This window comes from Centroberyx gerrardi, chromosome 11, assembly GCF_048128805.1.
Source record: "Centroberyx gerrardi isolate f3 chromosome 11, fCenGer3.hap1.cur.20231027, whole genome shotgun sequence".
In the NCBI taxonomy this organism is placed as follows: domain Eukaryota; kingdom Metazoa; phylum Chordata; class Actinopteri; order Beryciformes; family Berycidae; genus Centroberyx; species Centroberyx gerrardi.
Window position 1 is genome coordinate 27,871,126 of NC_136007.1, and position 24,627 is coordinate 27,895,752.

The 24,627-nt window shown below is 40.7% G+C and overlaps 1 protein-coding gene across 2 annotated transcripts in view; it reads left to right on the forward strand.

Annotated features, from left to right (window-relative positions):
• Nucleotides 1–24,627, forward strand: part of clip2 (CAP-GLY domain containing linker protein 2) — a 38,549-nt gene that overhangs the window by 9,149 nt on the left and 4,773 nt on the right. The window contains exons 3-14 of one of the 2 annotated variants that reach the window (XM_071915147.2): nt 1,338–1,843; nt 7,612–7,736; nt 10,001–10,214; nt 12,392–12,589; nt 13,252–13,355; nt 14,498–14,558; nt 16,640–16,744; nt 20,897–21,280; nt 21,787–22,368; nt 22,557–22,614; nt 22,979–23,062; nt 24,024–24,180. In XM_071915147.2, the coding sequence (XP_071771248.1) occupies nt 1,338–1,843; nt 7,612–7,736; nt 10,001–10,214; nt 12,392–12,589; nt 13,252–13,355; nt 14,498–14,558; nt 16,640–16,744; nt 20,897–21,280; nt 21,787–22,368; nt 22,557–22,614; nt 22,979–23,062; nt 24,024–24,180 (2,578 nt within the window). Of the gene's footprint in view, nt 1–1,337; nt 1,844–7,611; nt 7,737–10,000; nt 10,215–12,391; nt 12,590–13,251; nt 13,356–14,497; nt 14,559–16,639; nt 16,745–18,839; nt 18,891–20,896; nt 21,281–21,786; nt 22,369–22,556; nt 22,615–22,978; nt 23,063–24,023; nt 24,181–24,627 lie in introns of both variants that reach the window. The other variant, XM_071915148.2, reaches the window with a different exon arrangement.

A 24,627-nucleotide genomic window follows, 5' to 3' on the forward strand; every position in this document is an offset into this window, starting at 1 on the left:
TTATTATTATTATTATTTTGAACCCTGGAGCTGCTTTTCTCTTAGTTGGGTTCATTTTCCATGTGAAAACACAGAAACTGCACTCAAATCTGGACCAAAAAAGTTGGACGGAGACATTGTTGAGAGGGAGGTTTCTTGGTACATTTCCAGACCAACCCTCAAGCTTTGTTTGGAGTGCATTATAGATTAAATACACCATGAATTATGGGTGATGCTGATGCTCTATGTTGGTTTTGCCCTGGAAGTAAGTCCCCTGACCAGTGAAGGACATGACAGCTTCCACGTGGCTTTTGTTGATAAATTGTGGTCAGCTTGAAATTTTGGTGTAAAATGTAACTGAACCAATGCTTAAATTCAGTAAAACAACAACTCAGATGATGATCAGTAGGTGACTAGCAACAATGTTGGCAACAAAATTCCTAAAAACAAACATCCGCTGGAGGCAGCACATTCCGACACCCTTACAAACTGCATCATCAAGCTTACAAAGCTTTTGAAGTTGTACACATTTGCATTCACGTCGACCGAGTCTCACATCACAACATATGGGAGCAATTGGGGCATAAAGCACAGCCATTGGTTCTCACAAAGCCCCAGGCCCGCTCTCAGGGTGTCAGGGAGACAGTCCTGGCACCAACCATGCCTGCACGCATATTACACACATACACACACACACACACCGCACACTTTTACTGGCAGTGCAGTGCAGCAGACCGCGTGCTAATGGTGCCCCGCTCAGTTTACAGGCTGCTGTGGAACAAACAGAGATCCAGCTCATCTATTTGTCAAAACCGGGCGCTGTCACAGGGCCGCATCGCCGGGTTAATCACCGGCACATCACAGATACTGTCTCTCTGACCCACTTTTCACGAGGAATTAGAGTAACGCCTAATCTCGCACAAACTGCACCGTTGTGCACTGGATGCTGCCGCACAAGCAGATTTTTTTCGCCGGCATGACATGGTCAAATCGGATGAATAGTTTCAAGGGCGATTCTGCCAGACTGCGAATGAGGATGCTTTCACAGTGTAAGCAGTGTAAACAACTTGACCCTCCTATGAGGAAGGGTTCAGCTGAGGGAATGCGATTGCAATCATGATAGTATTGATTTAATTTCCATGTACTGTATGTGTTTTATTTCAGTTGTAGTGTTCATGTTTCTTGCATCGCCGTACTGGAGGCTAACCTGCATGACATGATGACATATTGATCAGTGTTTTTTGTTACTTTTGTGCGGCTGCTTATGTTCCAATTACGTCTTTACAACCATGGCAAACAATGTACAGTCAGTTGGAAGTAATTACAACATTTGACCTGTTTCTGCTCTTTCTTTCCAGACGCTCCACTCAAGCCCACCACGCCAACTAAACTCTCTGAAGTGGGCGATGATGTTTTGGGGGATTACACGGTGGGCGAACAGGTCTGGGTCAACGGGGTGAAGCCGGGAGTCATCGCCTACCTAGGGGAGACCCAGTTTGCCCCGGGACAGTGGGCCGGGGTGGTACTGAACGACCCAGTTGGCAAAAACGACGGTTCAGTGGGCGGCGTACGCTACTTCGAGTGCCAGCCCCTCCAGGGCATCTTCACGCGACCCTCCAAGCTCACCCGCCAGCTGGTCGGCGAGGGGAGCGACAGCCACTCCACCGACTCGCTCACGGCCCAGAACCAGACCCAGCACGGCAGCGGCGGCGCCCCCCCTGGCCAGCGGGTGGTAGTGCCGCTCAGAGAGGGCCTGCTCAACAGCGCCGTGAAAACGGGCAACGAGTCGGGGTCCAACATGTCCGACAGCGGTTCGGTAAAGAAAGGCGGGGATAAGGATCTTCGAGTTGGAGATCGCGTCTTGGTGAGTTTTTATGTCCATAACTTTCTGTTGGATCACAAGTGGTTTGATAAAGAGGATTCCCACTGGTCATGGAATTTCTGGAGTATCATGGAAGTTTGAGAGGTGAATTCTAGACTGGGAAAGTCAGGGACTTTCAAAGATTCTCTGGGGAGGTCAGGGAATATCAAGGAATTTTACAAATGGGTCACTTCACAGGAATATAAAATGTCATTTCCAGTCTGTTTAATTTATTGCTTTAGATGGTTTTTAGCTGTTGTTCAAATTTTTGATATTTTTTTGTGGGTGAGGATCTTTGCAACAGCTATCAAATACAATCAAATCAATTATCAAATATTAAAAACATATATTCAAATATAAAACAGACTGCAAAAAAATCAATTTTAACAAATAATTTAGTACAGTATTTAGTCTTGCAATCTTATTTTTCTTAAAATAAGCGTTCACTAAATTCACTTGTTTGAGAATTTTCTTAAAACGTAAATTTCCTGAAATGAGGCAGATCACACCCATATTGAGATAAGAGCAGTAATAAGGATTTGAGTGGATTATAGTATTCTGATTAAAATAATGGTAACTTTAGTCCATTAAGATTAATAATGAACTTTGCATCAGATTGCAAAAGTAGGTGATTCCTTGGTGGATAATTCAGATATTGTGCTAAAGGTAAAAATAATGACACTGTCCATGCTGTCATCTGTCAGTTACAATTAAATGTGTTTAACTTGCATTTTCTATGAATGTTTGAGACAGTGTAATCCATAGTAACTGAAAGTAATCAGATTGTGTTGCTGAGTCCTAGTGGATGGCTGATCACAATTTTATGCAGGTACTAAAAAATGGATTCATGTAATGTAATGTGATACTTCATTGATCCCCTTAGGGAAATTCTCTTTTTGCTTTATTCCATCTAGTAATAGTATCCAGCCTTTAGTCATCCTCTATTGTACCTTTATCCTTTATCCTACCCCTGGACAACACCTGCTGACTGATGTAACCATTTATTATGAGAAAAAATGGTGCTTTGAGCATTTCAAGTTATGTTCAAATGTCTCCGGCAATCGCATAGCATGTTGAAAAGTATACCTGCAGAGGAAGTCTCTACTTTCTGCACATCTTCTCATTCAGCCCTATTATATGTATATTATATTCTCTGCATAGAATTATCAGCCATGGGTCACTTTGCTTTCCATATACCGATGGGCACAAGGGATAGTTACATCAGATCCTGCGTACTGGGAAATGGGTAGCTCCGGAGGCCTTCCTACTGGTCAATATTGTAAATCACTCCGGATTACTTTCAGCACTTAAGAGAGGACAGACCTCTGCTGACACATTGATCAGTGCTATCCATCTATTTCCAAGCCTCTCCAGTGTAATCTATCTTACTGCAGTGGCTTGACCGTGGAGCTAGCCAGTCGTCACGTGCTACTCCTGCTGTTGGAAATACAACCCAGTCTCAAAAAATTTTGTGAAATGAGCACAAACTGAGATTACATGTTGGACACAAATAATGCGAAGATTACGTTCCTCCAATGTGGAAGGATTGTGTGACAATACCACAAATTGGACAAGTCACATGCCATTTTCCCTTCTTTGTCACATAAAAACGGTTAAGTTTAGGCAAGTAAAAGAACTTCAGTTAAGTAAGGTTTGGCAATTAAACAATTAGGTTAAGGTTAGCGTAAGGTTTTGGTCATGGTTACATAAGAACTTGTTGGTATGAGTAGGGAATTGAGCCGATGTAGTTGGAATTGATGGTAAAAAAAGTATCTGTCCATCCACCTCATCGACCTCCGCTTTCCACTGTGCTATTTTTTGACAAATTACTGCCTGTTTCCAGTCGTGTCTCCTTGACATAATCCTTTCGTGGTGGGGAAATGTATTTCTGTCACTTTTCTTGCACGGAGCACATATTTGCTTTTTAAGACATCATACTCATTTCGCAAAATTTCGTGAGACCAGGCTGGATTTTGGACATCTGTTACTTGGAAGTCTACTATTTTCCCCATGGTATTTTACATAACATATCCAAAATGGAGGGACAAGGTAATCCCACATTTCAAACTTGTGTCTCATGAACTGTGTCACATTGCTTTTGACTGTCTTCTGCTGTAGCCTCCACTGCTTTTACTCACCCAAACTCATCTTGAGTCGATGGCGGCATTCAAATCAAAGGAATCTTCATAGCATTCGTGAAAATGTCCTCATTTGACACCATTAGTGATGAGTGTGTTGACTTTGGCAGCACCCTGCCCTAGTCTCTTGGAGAGGGATTGTTTAATCGGGAACTAAGGTCGTACTTGCCGACATGTCTGAGACTGAAATAGATGTCAACCAAAATTTGCCCAAAGATGTTACTCATCAAACATTTTTAAAAAGAACTGTAGAAATGTTTCCCAACAGAGAGACAACCTCAGTGGCAAAACACATGACTAATGTCTCAATTTGCCTCGGCATCTTTGATGTCTGACCACCCAAAGGAGGCGTAGGACCGTCTCTCCTCAGCTAGCGTTGCTATTTAACCAGAGGGCATCTCTGCAGCTGGAGAGCGAGAGGAGAAACGAGAGAGTTTGCTTTTGATGTGTCGCATGTGACATGGCTGGTGTTTTATTTGCATATTCTGAATAAGTGAAAGCCACTTGAGTGAGTAAAGTCGTCCCCTAACAGTCTTCTCCAGGCATAACACAGTCACATTGAAATCCATCTCTAAACTGTCTAGCATTAGCTGGGTTTCCATGGAGCCTAATATTCCATTAATAATAAGAATAATAGACCAGTCAGAATAAAAATGCTTCATGTAACCACCTCAAATAGAATAGACTGGCCCATTTAAAATTTAATTTTGCTCAACATGAAAGGGGGGGTATAAAGCTTTGATAATAAGAGGAGTTCAATAGGAGAATATTCACAGATAAGAGGCATGTGCTTAGACCAACTATGCTTTCTTTCATTAGAATACATAATACTCTTTCTGTGCATGTTCGTCCACTTAGAGTAAGTGATGTCCACAAGTCTAAAATCAAATCAGAATGAATCAGAATCAGAATGAATTCACTCAGAATGATCAAGTTTACATTTCAGGTTACACTGATGTGTCTCCCTCTTGCACATAGCATCTTTTTAATAGAGCTATTGATTTTGAGCTATTGATTGCTTCTCTGAAACCATAGCCATGCTTGAGATAGGGAATTAGCTCTTGCAGTACTGTTTGTTCCGTCTTCACAACCTCTGAGTACAACTTAAAGATGAGATCGGCTATAACAGCAGCCAAGACGGGGCTTATGCTGACTGGCTGCCTTGGCACCACTGGCACCCTGAAGACTGTAATCACTGAGACATCATACAGTCATGCTGACTGCAAGCCGCCTACCACTTCACGGTAATGTCTTGTGACTCCACAGTGGTTCTTGCCCCCCTTTTTTTGTTTTAGGCCCCAGTGGTTTAGGAAATGGACAAGTCAGGGGAGGAGTGGAATATTAATTTGACAATAGCAAGTTGAGGAGTGACTCACCACGCCCTTTTTTTGTTTGTCCTGCGTAGGTAGGTAGATCCAATAGGCAGGGACCTGCACAAAAGAGATGGAAGTCTTCCCAAGATCATGAGCCTTAATTTGATGTTTATTATGTGGCAAAAAGACCTGATGGAGACCTGATAATAGGCTGAAACGTCTGTATCGCACTTTGCACTTTCCCACATAATAAACAGCAAACAAAGCATCAACATCTTGTGATGACGTTACATGAAAAAATAGGTAATTGCTTATTGGATTACATGTTTAATAGTGTGTTTCAATGGAGAGAAATTGGTCACAAGCATCGCTTTAACAGACATTGGTGAAATAAAGTTTAATTATGGCTTTAGATGATAATATTGCTTTCCAAAATGTGTGAATACATTCTTCATTTAACTCCATATTCTCTGGATTTTAACAGCAAAGTAACCCAAAAGGGTCTTCAAGCGATCAGATCATGCTACCGATTGAGTAATCCAGTGGATTAGATTACTGGTTATGAGTTTAACGTAATTGGCATATCTATGTATATCTATCTATTATGCATTATATTTTGAAAGTAACTGTAGACAGCTATTTACCAGATGTTATTTATGTGTGTTGACAAGTTTGGCTGCAGTATGTTCTTCTTGGCCTGGTGGTGGGTGTTTTCCTCTTAGAAGTTTAGGGAAACAGCACATAGAAAGTGACAGACAGGATGTTTGTACATTTTGATGGGGCTTTTTGTGTCTCATACATGTGGTCACCATATGTGCAACAGACAAACAGTTGCTGTCTCTGGTGATTCATCAGCTGCAGAGGAGTTCTCTTGACTTGATGCCTCTAGCTGCCGGCAAATTATCGTGGCAATAACCAAATTTTGATTGTGAAAGATGTCTGAAAGACATTTTATTGTGTAGAGGTTGTACCAGAAGCTGTGGATGTTCTCCATGCTTTATATTGGTATACATTCTTAAGATTTGTAGAAAATAGCTTTACTAAGCATCAAGGTTATTATCAGAAACTAAAACTAAGATGAAAACTGGGTGTAACAAACATTGCTGTAAACAATAATTAAAAAAAACTAAAACTGAACTAAAACTATCTTGCAAAACTAACTGAAATAAAATAAAAATATACATGAAATGTTTTTAGTTTTCATCTTTTTGTTTATGTGCAGGGTGAAAATGAGAACAAATGTATTGTTCTCATATAAAATAGAAATACAAATGTATTGTGTCATTGATTGATTTTCAGAAACCAAAATGTTGTCTATCTAAGTATAATATACTGTAGGTACAAGCCAAACAACGTGGAGGTGTTGCTTCAACGTATAAATTCATCTTGTCAGGTACAGTGTATAGCAATTAAGTACGTTTTTAGTCTTTTCCGAGATCTTGAGAACAAACATTTTCAGCTATTAGTTTGTACTATTACTTTGGTTGTTTTGGTTTGATCACTGCAACGTTGTCAACTCTGAGGTTCTCCCTTCACATCACCAACATGCCCGTCTGATTACACCTGGCAGTTGGATGTCATTTAGTGTTTGTAGGAAATAAGACACACAGCATTCATGTTCCCCTCTCAAATAGTCTTGAATCCACTGTTAATAATGGACAAGAATGTATTTATTGCATTAGAATATAATTGTGAATGTTCATGAGATCCAAGGAAATCATTACCACGTTAATCTTGAGACAGTAGTATATTATTTACCATAAACAAACCAGAAGAGAAGATTGGCAGCCTCTACTGGCCTCTACACTGCATTTTACATTGTGTGCCACCAGGTCGGATTTGGCGGGAAATCTGCTGGATTGCTTTACGGCACAAAACAGGAAGAGGGCGCTGTTCTTACTGTGCAAACAGAGCTAAAGCTTTCAGAGTTTCTCACAATAGCAGATGGTGGAAGGAGTGAAAGGCCGATGGAAAAATCACTTCCATCATGTTTATCCTCTTCAGTAAAGACAGAGTAAACAAATGCATGCAGAGCAACACCAGGGAGGTTGAGGGGAGACAAGTAGCAACATCCTCTTTGCTACAGCAGTGGGGTTTATGGGAAATGCGGTCTTCATTTTGAGTAATGCTACCAATTGTCTCAACGATGGTCTCATTTGTTTACCGTAATTATACCAAGGTATCACAATTATGATATACTGATGCTTAAAAAGTGCTGCACATCGCACCTTTAAAAAGCAATGACCATTATTATTATTATTCCATTCATTTCACCTCAGTTTCAATGTGATTTCTCTGACCATTTGTGCTGTGTTGTCAGGTGGGAGGCACTAAGATGGGAGTGGTGCGCTATATGGGGGAGACTGACTTTGCCAAGGGTGAATGGTGCGGGGTCGAGCTGGACGAGCCCCTGGGGAAGAACGATGGCGCAGTAGCCGGCACAAGGTACACACACACACACATACACACACACACTTTAACAAATGCACACACACACTCTCTCTCTGCTTCGAGCTCCCCAGAATTCCCTCACAAGGAAATCAGGGAGAGGACTATGAATCGGTTTCCATCTGTTCGTTTGCTCATTCATTTATTCATTAGTTGGTTCATCTGTCCGTCCATCACGCTTGATATCTCAGACGCAGCTCATCGGTTTTCGACGAAGCTTGGGGAAACGGTGCGTCTCACCGCCGTGTTCCAGCGTTTTCAAAATTACACCGATTGGCCCGAGGGGAAAGCTACATTTATAGGTCAAAGCAAGATGGCATATTTGTTACTGATTGGCCCACAGCTGGTCTGCATCTTTTTGTTTACTGTTACCTTGTTTATCCTTTGCAGTCATCCACTGTTTTCAGAATCCACAGAAATGTCTCTCAACCCAGCAGAACATTCATCTTACTTCATTACTGGAAAAATATTTGTTTACACAGCTGGAAATGCCACATCTTAGACATTTAGAGAGTGCAGTTTGAATTATAGAGCCATTACCCCAAAAGGCATAACTGGAAAACTGTAAACTAAAAACCTCTCAGCAGCACAGTCACTGACACATCTGTGATACACTAAAAAATGTCTGTTGATTATTAGGTCTGATTGATCATAAGGTTGTGTCTTTCTCCCCAAATATGATGCCCAAATGATCTAGTGATTTTTCAGGTAGTTTTTGTAATAACAGGGCTACTTATTAGTTTCTCAAAATGATTGTTGTTAGTTGTTTTGAAGGAAACAGGGACTGAAACTTTTCCTCTCCATCATGCAAACTGCATGATGAATCGACAGGGAAAACACAACACAGCGATTAAGTGACCATTGCTGATTGAAATACAAATCCTGTTATTGTAAAGTGATATTAAGATGATTTCTGTGGCCTGAGAGTAGTCTAAGGAGTATTAGTAGCAGCTAATGCTATGGCTGAGCATGATCATGATTATGAATCATCATTATTAGTTTCTGATTTTAGGATATAGCACTTTTTTGCATATTACATCAACATAATGACTATTCTCAACTTGTTGTTTCTGGCCTTCTGAATCAGTCCAGTATTAACTTCTGACAGTAGCAGAAAGGAAGTCTCTAAATCAACATGAGACTGTTTATTCTCAGCCTAAACCCTAATCTAAACACCAATAATGGTGTACTTTAACTTGGGTTTGCTGGTTTCTGCTGATAGAGAAACTGTTATGGACGTTTGTGTTGTGCAGGAAGAGGACCTGCTGCTGCAGCAGCCTCGGCCTTCTTGCACTCGTCATACTGGATTTTGTGAAGTTTTTGAAACAATTAGCCATATTACTTTGGGGTGTAGTGCCAGTTTGCTTTGGCAGTTTGTATATGTAACTTAAACATTTCCGAATGACATAAGATGATCCATTATTAGCTACAAAAACAATGTGTCTGTGTTCAGACTATCATCAGTGGGCCCATCTTGTCTTAGCTGAGCTTAAATTGCATAATTATTAATTGGAGAAACAGAAATAGAGATATATAATTAATTGTGCAGGCCTAGTTAACATTTGATGAAGCAACCATGGAGACAAAGCTACAATGATGATATGGTTTGATGTTCAAGTTCTTCCTCAACTTGACTAAAGCAAAGTGCAATTTATGTTTTGAACCAGAATAATGAGAATTTTAGTTCTTAGACTACTCTCCATGCCAAATAACCCCTCTAAAAATAGCTGTGATCTTTTAACCCAAGCTTGCCACCAATCATAATGCATGGCATTGTACATGTTATGCTTTCAATACCTTTAGTGATGATGGTTTGCAGTCAGGTAGCTATGCTGCATCTTTCGATAACTTGAAGCTTCACATTTGTTCTAAAAATTGTCTGTTTAAAATGTCTTGTAGGCCAGAAACATCAATATTGATATCTCTTTAGAATAAACAGTTTATTGCTACTGTGTAGCAATACATTAAGAAGTCTCTAACATCTATTCTTTTACTTATTTGAAAGCCAACAAAGATAAAGCCAGGACAATTTAGGTTGTGTTATGTGCTGGACTGTAAACTTACATTGCCCTTTCTTGTTCTTTTTCCTGCTCAACACAATGAACATCAGCAGTAATAACCGTTCTGAAACACAGACATGCTATCCATTCACCCTCATATATTTGTATTAGCAGCATAAGGGGTTTATAATCCCATTTAATCTGTAACTGCTAAATAAAATCCCTAACCTTTTCCTTCTCCACCGCCCATCCTTCCTGTAGATACTTTCAGTGTCTTCCCAAGTTTGGCCTGTTTGCCCCGATCCACAAGGTGATCCGCATCGGCTTCCCCTCCACCAGCCCGGCCAAGGCTAAGAAGAGCAAGCGGATGGCGATGGGGGTTTCCTCCCTGGCCCACAGCCCCAGCAGCTCCTCCATCAGCTCAGTCAGCTCCGTGGCCTCCTCCGTGGGGGGACGACCTAGCCGAGCTGGACTGGTAAGACGGAAACTCTAGCGTTATGTCCTGAATACACTCAGGGAGAGCTGGGGGAGTGTTCATATATAGAGTAAAAAGAAGTGGCTTGAAATGGCATGAATGTGTTTTGAAACCAGGAAAAGTAATGCCCCAAACTTTAAGACACTTTTCAAGTTCTCTGAAATGCTAAGCAAGCTTGTTAAATCCGTATTTTGACTTTCTGTTGAGGGATTTATTAAATAATCTGTTAGGGGATTTTAATTGAATTGAATGTTGAATTAGATTGTCTTACTAAGCAGTTAGTAATTTGAATTTAGTTGTTAGTGTATACACTGAGGCCCTGATTCACTGAGAGTGCATTTCGCTCCTCCGTTGCAAATCAAACTGCCGCAGACTGGCGCTCCCACCCACCCAAACAGCCCCTATCAACATGCTCTGCATCTTTAAGACTAATTTACTGGATTGCTGGCAACAGACTAAAATGAATGGGACGTTAGGGTATCTCACAGTGATTTCAGCTTTTGATAATTGGGAGCAAGATCTTGGATGGAATACCCTCTCCCTTACTTTGCTAAATTGTTGGCAACAGTGCCTGCGTCTGACAGCAAGGATAGCGGCCATTCTGAATTACCGTGCTGATCACGCTGCACAAAATCTTTTGACTTACTGTCACCTTTCAAAAGATCTTAGGTGTGCCACAGTTAATTTTGCTAAGTGGTAGCACATGGGTACTGCCTCTAATTTGCATGGCCTCTGTAACAGGTAATTATTATGTGCACTAAAACTGAGGTTTACATATGCATCCCAAGCACAAATGCAATGTGACTGTATGGTTTTTTTTCACAGCACTATTATTCATGCATGGTTTGTGAATAACCTGTCATTCAAATTTGGTCAGTTCAGAGGTATAGCGCACACACTTAACACAGCGTAACCCCTCAGTCAATGAGGCAATGCATTTATAGGCGTGGTATATCAATTTATGGCTTTGAAAACAAAGATAGTGAGAGATTTTGTCATGAGAGATTTTTGTACATCGAGGGTTTCTCTGCAGAACCCATACAATGACAATCCATCAAGGTGTGATCACTGAACACCTGGCAAACGACTGCAATCCTTGATGCAATACTCGATACTGGGTCTAAACAAAATTTAACCATGAATTCAAGACCTTGGTGACCTTCAGTACTCATGTATTTGATACCATATCAAAGCTAAACCTCTGAGACTGCATTCAAGTCCTGTGTCATCTCTATCAGATGATCCTAGGTTGCTCAATGTCATCAAAAGAGTCTCTTTTTTTGTCAGCGTTTGCTATTTCACTGTATTCTCATCTCAACCATCTTTCAAATTTCTCAACCCTCCCAAGTCTTCTTATGGTAATTTCCCATCCCACAATGCTACTTGCAGCTTTTTTGGCCTTGTATCCAGCCTGTCCCTGTTAAAGAGAGCTCCATTCTCAGTGTTACCCTGTATATATAAATAAAGGTTATTGAATTTAATTGAATTCATAGGCAGGGCAGGAATCCTTTCATAGAGCATACTCTAGTGGTCAAAGAAAATGGTGCATTTTCCACTATTTTGCAGCAGAGTCAGAACTTGTTTGACAGCATCCCACAGTCTTTTCTTACATAATGCATTTATGATCTGAAGGTTGATGATACTTTTGCAATGCAGTCACATTTCCAATGCAAGGATAAAAAAAACAAACATCTTATGTAGAGTTAGACGGATATTGAATACTGTCAAATTTGATCATTTTCATGCACAACAGAATCCCCAAAATGACAAGGATTCAGTGATTCCCCCTGAATTTCTAGTCATGTCAGGGTGGAAAAGCCTCTGAAACAGCATTTAGACCATCATGGGACACTAAAACTCTCCGTTGAAACCAATGAAATCCTTTTAAGTGGGCTAGCAGCTCCTTAAGGCAGGGTGATGCAGGTTTCATTGCAGGTTTTACAGACTGACACCCTGAAGCTGTCGAGGAAAATCCTCCCACACAACAGAGTCAGGAACCTCCATCATATTAGCAATGGACAACATGATTTGGTCTTATATTATGGCAAACCAATATATCATCCTGATCCTACTCTTATCTAATTTCTCTCACTCTCCTCCACCTCATCTCTTACCTTTTCATCCTTTACTCCGGATATTTCTTTTTCCCCCCTCCCACCTCTTCCCCCCTCTAAAAGCTAACAGAGACGTCGTCGCGCTACGCCCGGAAGATCTCGGGCACCACCGCGCTGCAGGAGGCGCTGAAGGAGAAGCAGCAGCACATCGAGCAGCTGCTGGCCGAGAGGGACCTGGAGCGGGCCGAGATGGCCAAGGCCAACAGCCACATCTGCGAGGTGGAGAAGGAGCTCAGCTCTCTCAAGGCCCAGCACGTGCAGGTATATGGACAAAAGCAAACAAAGTGATGATCTGTCAAATGGTAAATAGAGGGCAGCGTCTTATGCTTCAAACAGCGCAGGAAAAATTCTCTGTTATCTATAAATGAAATGATATAATTGACTCCAGACCTGATTCTGCGTGATTCTGAGCTTGAAGTGTGTGATTAACTGCAGCCTGGTTTTGGGTCAACACATGTAAATGTCATAACTGGGTTAAGCTCATAGTTTGATTATGAGAAACCTGGTTAAGATGCCTGGCATACATACACTATATTAAACTTGTTAGCATGTAAAAATCATATTCCTGGGTTAAAGGAAAGGTTAAGAGTAAAGATTACACTGATTATTTATTACTATTGGGATCATAATATCATTTCCCTGCATTAGAAGTTGGTTTATTCATGGCAACAGGGAGACTCACAGGGTATCACAGGGTATCGATTATTCATATTGAAAGGTTAACAATAACCAGAGTATGGCCAATAGCTGGGGTACTCACGCATGTAAACATAGCCATTATACATGTATCTTTTTTTTTTTATTCTGTTCAACATAAACCAGCTTCTGTTAAAGCGCCAATCATGGAATGCAACAATTAGCTGCTGTTGAGTGCGTTTGGTCATATCTTCTTACACAAGCACCTTTCTTATTGCTGACCGCAGTACATATCGGAGAATGAGAGCACCCTGCAGCAAGTCAAGACCATGTTGGCCAGCACACAGAAAGATAAAGTGGAACTGGCCAATCAGCTTGAAGAAGAGAAAAGGTAATGTCACTCGTCACTACTTTATTACATATTATTTACACATTTGTTCATGCAAGATCAGCGCACGCCTCTGTTAAAGTCATACTGAAAGCAAAACAGAAAAAAATGTCACTATTCTAAAATTCCATTTTGAAGAGAAACTGATGGAACATACAGAAGCCGAGGTCATGGTTGCTAACTCTTATTTTGTTCTGGTTATCTCAAGATCACGAATTAATTTTCTCATTATTTCGAGATGTCAGACTTTGTTTTCTCATGATCACGATTTAATTATATCATCATGAGATAACAAAAAAGTGGTTTTCTCGAGATCACAACTTAATTAGGCAACTGATTGTGGTTGCAATTTCTGCCTGTGTCATATCTTGACTAAAGTAAAGTCTATTGCGTTGATCAGTTGTTGATCTTCTCTGTCTGTCTGCACTTTGGCTCCACTATCAGGCTTACTAGGCTTGCTTCTCATGAAGGCAACAGCAATGGGACAAACGTAGGGATCTCATCAAAAGCACTACTTTGTTATCTGAAGATAACAAGAAAATTAAGTAAAAACATATGAGCAGCCACGGCAGTGTATAGAACTAGTAAAGTCACAGTCACGTTGAATGACAGCTCTATTTCTTACTGACAGCTCATACACTAAACCGGTGGTTTTCAATCCAGAGTACTGCTTGTTTTCTGTCTTACCAGATTAATTACAGTCACCTGGCATCCCAGGTGCAAATGAGTCCCTGATTAGATGGCTAGAATGAAACCCAGATTGAAAACCACTGGTCTAAACCAATATACTGGATAGTGAATGTGTATTTGCATCCCCCTGTTTAATATGCAGCCAATAAATGCGTTTCTGTTAAACGTCATCATTATATCAAAACCTGTACTGTAGGGATGGGACGATATATTGAAATTCAATATATTGCGATACAGAAATGTGATAATACGTATCGTGAGGCAGAAAAATGAATCACGATATTAGTTACATTTTATTCTGCTGTAGTAATCACAAATGAGATGGCTTGCCCATCACAATCCTATCAGCTGCCCAGTAATTCTTAGAGCAACTCAAATACTACTCAGTGGTGAGTCCATGTTCCTTTGATGTTTTTTTCTTCTGCGCCACATCCCATACAACTTTGTTCCTACAGGAAAGTGGAGGACCTCCAGTTCAGAGTGGAGGAGGAATCCATCACCAAAGGAGACCTGGAGGTATCTATCAGCACATCGATATTCTCATCTTGTATGAATCACGAAATGTATGGGCTGTTTGTTTGGGTGTACAAACCCGAGTTATGTGTGACGCTCTAGCAACAGAAAAGTATGAAAGCCTGCCTAATATTGATATTTAGTGTATCCTTTAACATCATGGACCCTAATTCAAACCCTGGGGACTCAAGACAGTGGGCAAGATGTATTAATGGTGTGTGTGTGTGTGTGTGTGTGTGTGTGTGTGCTTACATCTTTCCACACAAAGTTTGGGATCTATACAAGCAAACTTGAGAATGTTTTGTTTTTTTAAGATACTATTTTAATACAACAAAGGAAAAAAAACGATCTAAAATCTAATTTGATAAGGTACAATGTCTGTCCTCTCTGTGTCCCATGAGAAAGAACCTGAATGGTAGGAAAATCTAATATATTCCCATTTTGCATACTCACACATCAGTGAATACGACAGCGCTGCTGGCTGACCCTGCACTCACACTCCAAACGGATACGCGTAGAAACAAATTTGTAATTACACGGTGCGTAACATGACGACTGAAGTGTTATTTTTAAAACTCTTTCAGCCTACAGCTCTCTAAAATTAGATAAATAACTGCGGGATGTACTGTATGTTTTGAGACTACAGACTCCAAACTACTACTTGAGGATACTGGTTTTTAAAAAGTTGTATACCACAATCACATTCTTAATCTCTCTGCTCCAAGCTTTGTACAAGTGTCGCCTAACTTTATAATATTCCAGCATAATGTTCCGACGCTGCACGGAAGCCATATTGACGCATGAAAGAGGATAAAAAGACAATAGGCTTAATGCCTAATAGGATAAGACACGCTTACAATGCAATTAAAAGGGTATCTAATAGGAAAGGCCAACTCTAAATATGAGTTTGCCAAAGCTCATATCAGTTAATCACCTCCCTGGGTGTGCAGAGCAGTAATTGACAGCGATGGAAACTTCTGTGCCAGCCTTAAGCCACAGCTCTACGCTACAGTAAGCCCACATCATTCTGTCTCAAAATAAGTCATCCTCACTTGACCAAATTAACACTTTATGATCGTTTACATCATAATAGTAGTAGACTATTGCATAACTAAGAAGACATATTTTCAGCTTTCAGAAACAAATATTCCTTGATGAGAATAAATGTATTTGAATTGCAGTGAAAACTATTGAAATTATAATCACACTTGAGAATATACACTCACCGGCCACTTTATTAGGTACACCTGCTCGTTAACGCAAACAGCCTGCTCCTCCGCACAGCGAATCATGTGGCAGCAACTCAATATATAAAGCACGCAGTCATGGTGAAGTGGTTTAGTGTTTTGTTCCGACTAAATATTAGAACGGGCAAGATGCGTGATCTAAGAGTCTTCTTTTTTCAGCTGCCCTCCTGGGATTACAGTCTCTAGAATTTACAGAGAACGGTGCGAGAAACGAAACACATCCAGTGAGCGAAAACACCTTGTTGGAGGAGAATGGGCCGACTTGTTCAAGCTACCAGAAAGGCCACAAATGCTCCAGTAACAGCTCTCTTTGCAACAGTGGTGTGCAGAAGTGCATCTCAGGACATACAAGTTGTTGTCCCTTATGATAAATGGGCTATAGCAGCAGATGGCCAGCCGCTACAAGACAGGTGTACCTAATAAAGTTTAACTATCTATCTATCTGTCTGTCTATCTGTCTAAAAAATTACTTTTTCTGCAAGCTCAATCCCAACATCAGCACTGAAAATAAATACCAGCCCTAATATGTAAACCATTGAGGGGACGTCTGGCCTAAATCCCCAGCCCCCTCCTCCTCGTGGCTCGCCATCATGTGATCCACTCAGTTTTCCTTGAAGTCAGCTCAGAACTCTCGGAGACGTCTTTACTATTTTCAGTGCTGCTGTCTACAAATCTGTTCACTGCTTTTTATGATCTATATCTTTTCCCTTCCGCCTGTGGGTCTGGGTCTCTCGCCCCTGCCAGTCTTGTTGTTTCTCCCTTCTCTTCGACCACTTTGTCTTTTTTCCTGTCTTTCTCTTTGTCTCTCTCTCTCTCTCTCTCTCTCTCTCTCCGTAGACTCAGACGAAATTGGAACATGCCCATATTCGTCAGCTTGAGCAGAGCCTGCTCCTCGAAAAGTCGAGAGCAGAGGCGCTTCAGAAAGACTTAGAGAAGAAGAGGGTAAAAAAAAAAAAAAAAACGGCGAGCCCTTTTTGCCTGTAGCCGCTGTCTTGTGTGGTTCTCCACCTGTTTGCTTGTGGTTGATGGCAGTGGGACTCACAGCTGCACAAGTCTCAGTCATACTCCACCTGTCTTCCGTGTCCAAACTTACATTCACATTAGAGGTGCACCGATAGCAATATTTCAGAACTGATACAAGTGCTGACTACAAATCCAAAGTTTATCAATCAGCTAATATGAGTACTGATCTGAGTAGTACTCAATTTATTGTCCTTAATGCAGCCTAGTATTGGCCTATTATAAGACAGTTACAAGTGCATCAACTGCGTTTATTTCATCCTCAAATAAAAAAATGACAATAGTGATACATGATAATAAAACAGAAAATAGGCTACATAACATAGGCTAGAGGATGTCACATTTCTCTTTTTTATTTATACTGGTCAAACAAGCTTATTGATAGGCTCTCTACAGCTTATTCAGAATAGGTTAACAGATAAAAAACAGCTTATTCAGAATAGGTTAACAGATAGAAACAGCTTATTCAGAATAGGTTAACAGATAAAAACTACTTTTTCAGAATAGGTTAACAGATAGAAACAGCTTATTCACAATAGGTTGACAGATAAAGAAGAGTGCAGTTGGTTAGGCCTAATAAAACTGTCAAAAAGATTTAATTGAAGTCTATCATGAAAGCTTCAGTTGCTGATCCAAGTGCATGAGCGCTGGAGCAGCGCCAATCCCAATACTACAGCTACTATCAGTGCATCTCTAACTCAAAATTTAAGTATTATGTCTTTAGGAAAGATTAAACAAATGGCAAGATCAAAAACAATGTTTAAGCTACAGAAGTGAGAAAAGGTTTGAGTTGCTGCTGGTGAGATTCAGGCGGGAGGCTTTGACTGCAGCCTCTGTGCTTTAAGGTTTGCCCTGGCTGTCAGGTATGTGGTGCATGGAGCTGAGAGCTGATGATGATGACGAGGGAGAGGGAGATAGAGGACAAGCTTGGGAGAATCCATTTAAAACGATGCTGATCTCAATTTTCAGAATCAAGTTCAAAACGGTATTTCATTTTGGTATAACACTTATAGCACACATACTTGGATATGGGTTTATGAATTGTCAACCATGAAAAACCACCATCAGCCCTGTATAGAAAGAATACACATTTCACATATAAGCCTACTTCAGAATATATTTTAGAGATATGTTTCACAATATACAAAAAATGACCAATTTGAAATATATTTGGGATATAGGTGCAGATGTTCTTGTTCTTGTGTTTATCTAAATATATTGACTTAGCAACAGGTGACTCCAGGAACCTTTTTCAAAGTTCTACCAAATGTGTTTTGGTAGGCAGGAGGGCAGAAATGCCAACATTTACATTTGCTGATCACATACAAATTTCTGATTTCTGATTTGTGCCACTTCTGGTGGCACAAATCACACCCCCTGACATTACATAATATTGATGGTTTATGTTTATTACCTTTTATAAAAGGGTAGAAATGCTAAAAAGTGAAAATAACTGACCAAAAACTTGATCTGCCCCTCCATCATAGTAATAATGTAGTCTTGGCCCAGAAGCTTTTCACCTCTCTTTTGTTGGTAAAATCTGTGCTGATTACTGAGTGGTTCATGTATAATCAGTAACAAATTAGCAATTGCTTAAATTTTAATGGAATCACTCATTGATTTATTTTTAGATGACTTCCCATTCCATGAGAAAGTAAACAGTCATGCATTATTAATCACTGAAAAATGAATGTAACCATTTATCGATTACTTTTTAGACAACTTGCTACATTAATAGACCTAATTTTTGTACCTGCATGTTTGAAGTTAATAGTTTTCAGATAAATCATTGTGGCAATGGTTGACTATAGAACCAACAAAGGACGAAAATATGTCTTTCACGCCTCTTGTACACACGGTGCTGCACTCCAGAGAGAAACCCTCCTCAATAATAGACCAGAGTAACAAAAATCAATACCTGTTAGTACCGTACAGACATGTGCTATCGATTTTAAGGCATCGGAAGGCTTTAAAATGTTGGATTCCTATATGCAGTAAGGTCTGCTTTTGCCAACAGGGAAGATGCACACATGATGCAGTGTCCTTGAGGTTGGGTAAGAGAACCAAGGTGAAAAAGATTTGATCTTGTTTTGGCTTTGATCCTCTGCTAAGCTATCTAAATTCTTGACTTCAGATTGACTTCAGATGCTGTCAAGGACATTAACCTCGCATAGAAAACCTTTTACTCTTGTGTGTTTTGCCATAATCTGAGGCAATTTCTTTGATATCAATCAACTAGCATTTCTGAGGTCTAGTAGATTGTTTGCCCAGATGGTTGAAATTAACATCTACGCACTGCGCAACAGGTCCTCTTTCTTAATCTCCATTTTATTGCAATGGGATGGATATGTGGCGTGCCGGGTGTTTGCAGATGTCTGTATGTAGTGTCACTATGTCATGAGATTTGCTGTTGGCTTTACTGTATTTGCTTGGCTGCTTCTAGACAATCAGAGAATGGCTGTCCTATCCTCTCATCTTCCACTTCTTTGCACATACAGTGATCTGCACAAATATTTGGACAGTGTCACACTGTTTGATCCTTGGGCTCCTTACCGTTATTACTTTGGATGAGAAATGACACAGTGACTGCAACGTTCAAGTGCGGACTGTCAGCTTTAATATGAGGGAAGCGGTATATGATGAACAATATAATGGTTTGTTTGGACTTTTTGACCCTAGGTCTTGTGAATTACTCACTCCGAGCTGTCAGTACATTGAGAGTACTCCACTTAAAATGATAAACAATACCTTTGGCCTCCTAGAAAAAGACTAACTGGAGACCTAGAGTCAACAAATCCAAACTACGCTTTTGACAACTGAAGCCTTTTATGTTCATGGTCCCCCCTTTTCAAGGTGCGCAAAGGTTTTTGGACAGATTAAACCATTCTTTTCACTAAGGTGTACACTATCGTTTTAGATCTTAAAGATTCATATTAGATGGAAAATGTGGGTAAACCTTGTTTTGCAGTCATAAAAAGGTGAGTAAACTTGAGTTTCTCTGGATTTACCCTCCACTACATTCATGTCTGTGAGGATTTAGCTGAAATTACACTGGCTATAAATTAATCTGAGGCATTACGAAGTACATTGTTGGCTAAATGAATATTAGCAATTAAGGTTCTAAGTTAACAATTCTGCCACCAAACATCATGTTACTGATGTAGAGATTAATAACTTGGGCAAATGTTACGTATCTCTCTAAATCTTATGCAAATGGTCGTTTATCCCTATTAATTTCCTCATAGAAAATATCAGGAATATTAGAAGCAAGGTATCTCAGGAGCATGTTGGTTACTGGATATTTAGATAACCAAGACCCTTGTGTAACCATTACACTCATTTAGTCAACCATACACTCCATAATGCCTCAGAATAATTTAGAGCCAAGCATAGTTCATAGCTAAATTCTCATAGAGATACACTGAAATGGAAAAAAACTGGAAAGATAAACTGGTGATAGGATATCAAAAGTGTGGGTTAATGACTTAAAAAATAAAAGCACCGTGAGAATTTTTTGAGTATATAATTGAAATGTCTACTTTATCAAAATAATCTTAATCTGCCCAAATGCTCTTGTGTACCGTGACATAGGGGGACCATGAAGAAAAAGAGCTGTAATTCTATAATCGTTCATCTAATGTGATTTAAAAATGCCCTGAAATCAAAGCTGACAGTCTGGACTCATCTCACATCCATGATAAAACAGTAAGCAATGTGTCGCTGTCCGGATACTTAGGGATCTCACTGTGGATTGCACTGGACCTGTTCATTTCCGATCCTTAACCTGCAAGGAGAGGATTTCCCTTTGAATGCTTAATCGTTTACAGGCCCGGCTTTAGTGCTTGTGATTCTGTCGTTTCCCGAGGCCTGATTTCTGCACATAAACACTCAATCATTGTGTGTGACGCTTTGTCGATGACGCCTTTTCTTTCGAATGACATCATTCTGTTGCAGGAGATCACTCACCTGTTACGGCAATAAGGTCATTCATTTGGAAGGCTGACATCTTTCAGCTATCGCAATGATGAGGCGAACCCGTGAGTCAAATGACGGATGTTCCATCTTTCTCATCAGCAAACCACAGTCGAAGAGCAGAGTCGTATCGTGCAGCTGGAGGAGGAGCTTGGCCTCAGGCGAGCTGAGATCGAGAACCTGCAGGCTCAGCTCAGAGGGCCCGACTCCGACTCACAGCGAGCCGGCGACGGCGACGCTCCCGCCGGGTCGGGCACCCAGCCGGAGACCCTCCTCCTCCGGGAGCAGCTGCTGTCGGCGGGCCGCGAGCACTACAAGGAGAGCAGCGAGCTGAAGGAGAAGTACGAGGCGGCCCTAGCGGCAAGCCAGCAGGAGACAGACTCGCTGAAGGCCACAGTGGAGAAACAGAACCAGGAGATCAGTGATCTGAAGCAGAAGGTCCAACAGGCCACCAAGGAGAACATGGAGATGATGGACACCTGGAAGGTAACCCAGTATATTCTGTTTGATCCAAATAGAATCTGTTTCATCCAAAAGTGTTGGATGTCAAAGAACTTCAGCAGAGACAGTGGGGTCGTTCTCTGTTCTGTTCTCTTAATTCTCTGTATGTAAGTAATGTTAGTATGTAATTTCAACCAATATGGGCTTTTGAAGGCCGATAGCAGTATTTTTGGATTGAAGCTGCCAATTACTGGTATATTCATGAATCTTTTTTTAATTTGACAATTTTCATGCCAAAAAAGTCCAAACAGCTGTGGAATCCAATCAAAAGGCCACATTAGAATCACGTAACGTTAAGGGCTTCCCATAGACAACCATTGTGGTGCTGATCAATGCTACAATAAATATGTGATCAATCAAACTGCATCGAAGATGGAGGACAATGACTGGCCAATATCCATTTTTTTTATAAAAGGCCGATATTGGCCCCATATATTTGTGTAACCCCAGTATGCATGTTTCAGGATGGATAATATAATTCTTTTCTGCAGGCTAAATTGGACTCTTTAGTCAGCGACCACCAGCGTTCCTTGGGGGAGCTGAAAGCCTCGTTGAGTAGTGACCACACTGCTCCAGCAGGCCAAGAGCAGGACCCCCAGGAGCTGAGAACCACTCTGGAGAGCCTGAAGATGGAGCACCAACTGGAGGTAGAGAATCTGAAGGCCAAGCACAAGATCGAGGCGGCCATTCTGACCAAGGAACGCGAGGACCTCGGCACTCGCCTCCAGGAGGCCAAAGAGCAGCTGGCCGAGGGCAGCCAGACGTGGAGGACCCAGGCCGAGGCCAAGAGCAGCATGCAGGCCCTGGAGCTGAAGGAGGCCACCGAGAAGCTGCAGAAAGCGGAGCAGAGGCTGGCAGAGTCGGAGAAGCTCCAGCTGGACCAGGACAAAACCAGGGAGGAGCTGAGAGAGAGGCTGGAGCTGTCAGAGAAGAAGATGACGGACTACCAAGCTCTGCAGAAGGCCCAGGCAGAGAGCAGAGAGGAGATCCAGAACCTGGAGGAGAAGCTGAGGGTGACAGCAAACCGGCTGCAGGCCATCCAGGCAGACCGCTACACATCCCATGATGCAAACGTGAGTGGTTGGGTGAGGAGAAGGGATTTGTGGATGTGATGCAGCTATATTTTTGTGCTTTCTTGTGGCAAACAAGTAACAAATGAATCATCTATTATCCATTTTAGTTAGTCACTAAAATCACTAATATCAAACTTCCTTTCCTTCAATTTCATTTCAACTTTCTCAATACTTCCTTCCTTTTTTAGGTGATAGAAGACAATGAAATTTCAGATGAAAAGATGAAGCTAAAACAGAACATTGAAGGTATCAAAGTTCACTGAGTTTAATATTTGCTATTTTTCACAAAAAAATTGAAACATTCATACATTGCAGTTGTCATATTTGCCTTCTATGTTCAAAATGTGGGACAGAGGTAGAAAACCAAATTATTTTACAATCATTCCATATGTAATTATAATGTTTTTGTTTGTATATTCTGCTCTCTGCTCATGCCAACTAGTTATAAACACAATACAATTTAAGATAAGAATAGTATTCCTTTCCAAAGTGCTATGTGGATTCTATTAATTCTGTCAAACCTTTATCAAGACACTTCTGTGGTTCCAGCATTGACTGCACCTGTTTTGAAAGTTGAAAGACACTAACTGTGGTTGTCTTTTTTCTTTAGAAACAATGGAGAAGTTGTTGAAAAGGGAAAAAGAGGTCTCTACTCTCACTTCACAGGTTGACGCCCTCAAATCACAGATCACAGGTAAGTGTCTTTTACAGAAGCATTTCTGACAGCATTCAGTGTCCTACTTCAGTGTCTGCTCCCGCTTTTTCATGACCTATGATGAAAGCAGCACACAAACTTGTGATTGGTTGCTGGTGACTGGTGCAATGCCTGCATGTGTGGTGACTGAAGGACTGCAGCCTTCACTTACTCTCCACCGATCGCGCTGACTTCACCATGCAGTGGATTGTGTGTCCATGACAGTCATATTTGTCCTTTGATCTTCAGCGTGAAATGTGTTGAGTCGCTGTCTTCTGAAGACCATAACGTCCGGCACATCAAAAGGACTGAAAAACAAACTCACTGCAGTTCAATTAATTGAACTGACACAATGAAAAATGGACTGTAGGTAATGCAAAATACACATACAATGAAGAAAATAAGACACAAAGTTAAAACAGATGTATTATTCTATTTTTATGTGTCCGATTTTCTCGAATCGATTAGAACATTCTGACAAAAAAAAAATCCCTAGACTAATTTTCACAAACACTAGTTATAGTCCAATTTGATTGTTTTCAGGCTTCATTTCCTTAACAAAAAAATGTAGTAGATAAATTACATCTCAAAAGCAGCAGGAAACATGATGAAATATGCCGGTAGAAAGCAGTATTAGAATTAGCAGCAAGGAAATTAGAATAAAGGCAATCGCAATTCATATGGCGAAGATCTCATCAGAGAAAATTATACACAGTTTACCTTTAGATTATAAAACTAAAATGAAAAATGAGGCAGGAGAATAAAGCGCAAAAGCACAGTTTGAACATAGCAGATTTTTATTTGATTAAAATTACAGATGCCGTTAAAATTACAGGACCTCCCCCGGTACAATTAATCCAATTCAAATGGGGCCTAAATAGACTAATACAAGAACTTTATGTATTCCAGATTATTCAGTTAAAACTCGCATTAAAAGTATTGCTTCTGATTCTTGCACCAGCGTTGGAGGGCAAGGTTCGCTCAGGGGAAAAGAAAGCGGAAGCCCTCGCCAGGGAGAAGATACGTGTGGAGGCAGACCTGGAGTCCATGACCAGGAAGTCCCATGATGCCTCTGGGCAGCTGGTCATCATCAGTCAGGAGCTGCTGAAGAAAGAGAGGTAATTGGACATGGAGACAAAAGCCCATATTGATTTTCTAATCTGCCTCAGCGCTTTTATTGGGTAATGAAGATGAAAAATGATATCACCACACACGCTGGTGTTGAAAAGAAAGGTTGTGGATTTGTTTATGGTCCGATGTTTGGCACACTGTTGGAACTCGCAGGCACTGTATTTTTTTGCGAACTTGAAAGAAAATTCTTTCAATAATATATATATATACTGTATATATATACATATATATTAATGTAGAGATTAGTTCCCAAACTATGACAAATAGGCATCTGATTTACTGAGATAAACTCAATGAGGATGCGGGGAGTACCAAATCCTGATTCAATTCAAACTTGATTGTCCCATAAGGGAAATTTGGTCTGCATACAGGGTTTGCAGTAAAACTCATAACAAAACACATTAAAAAAAATCAAAGCACATAACATAAAAACA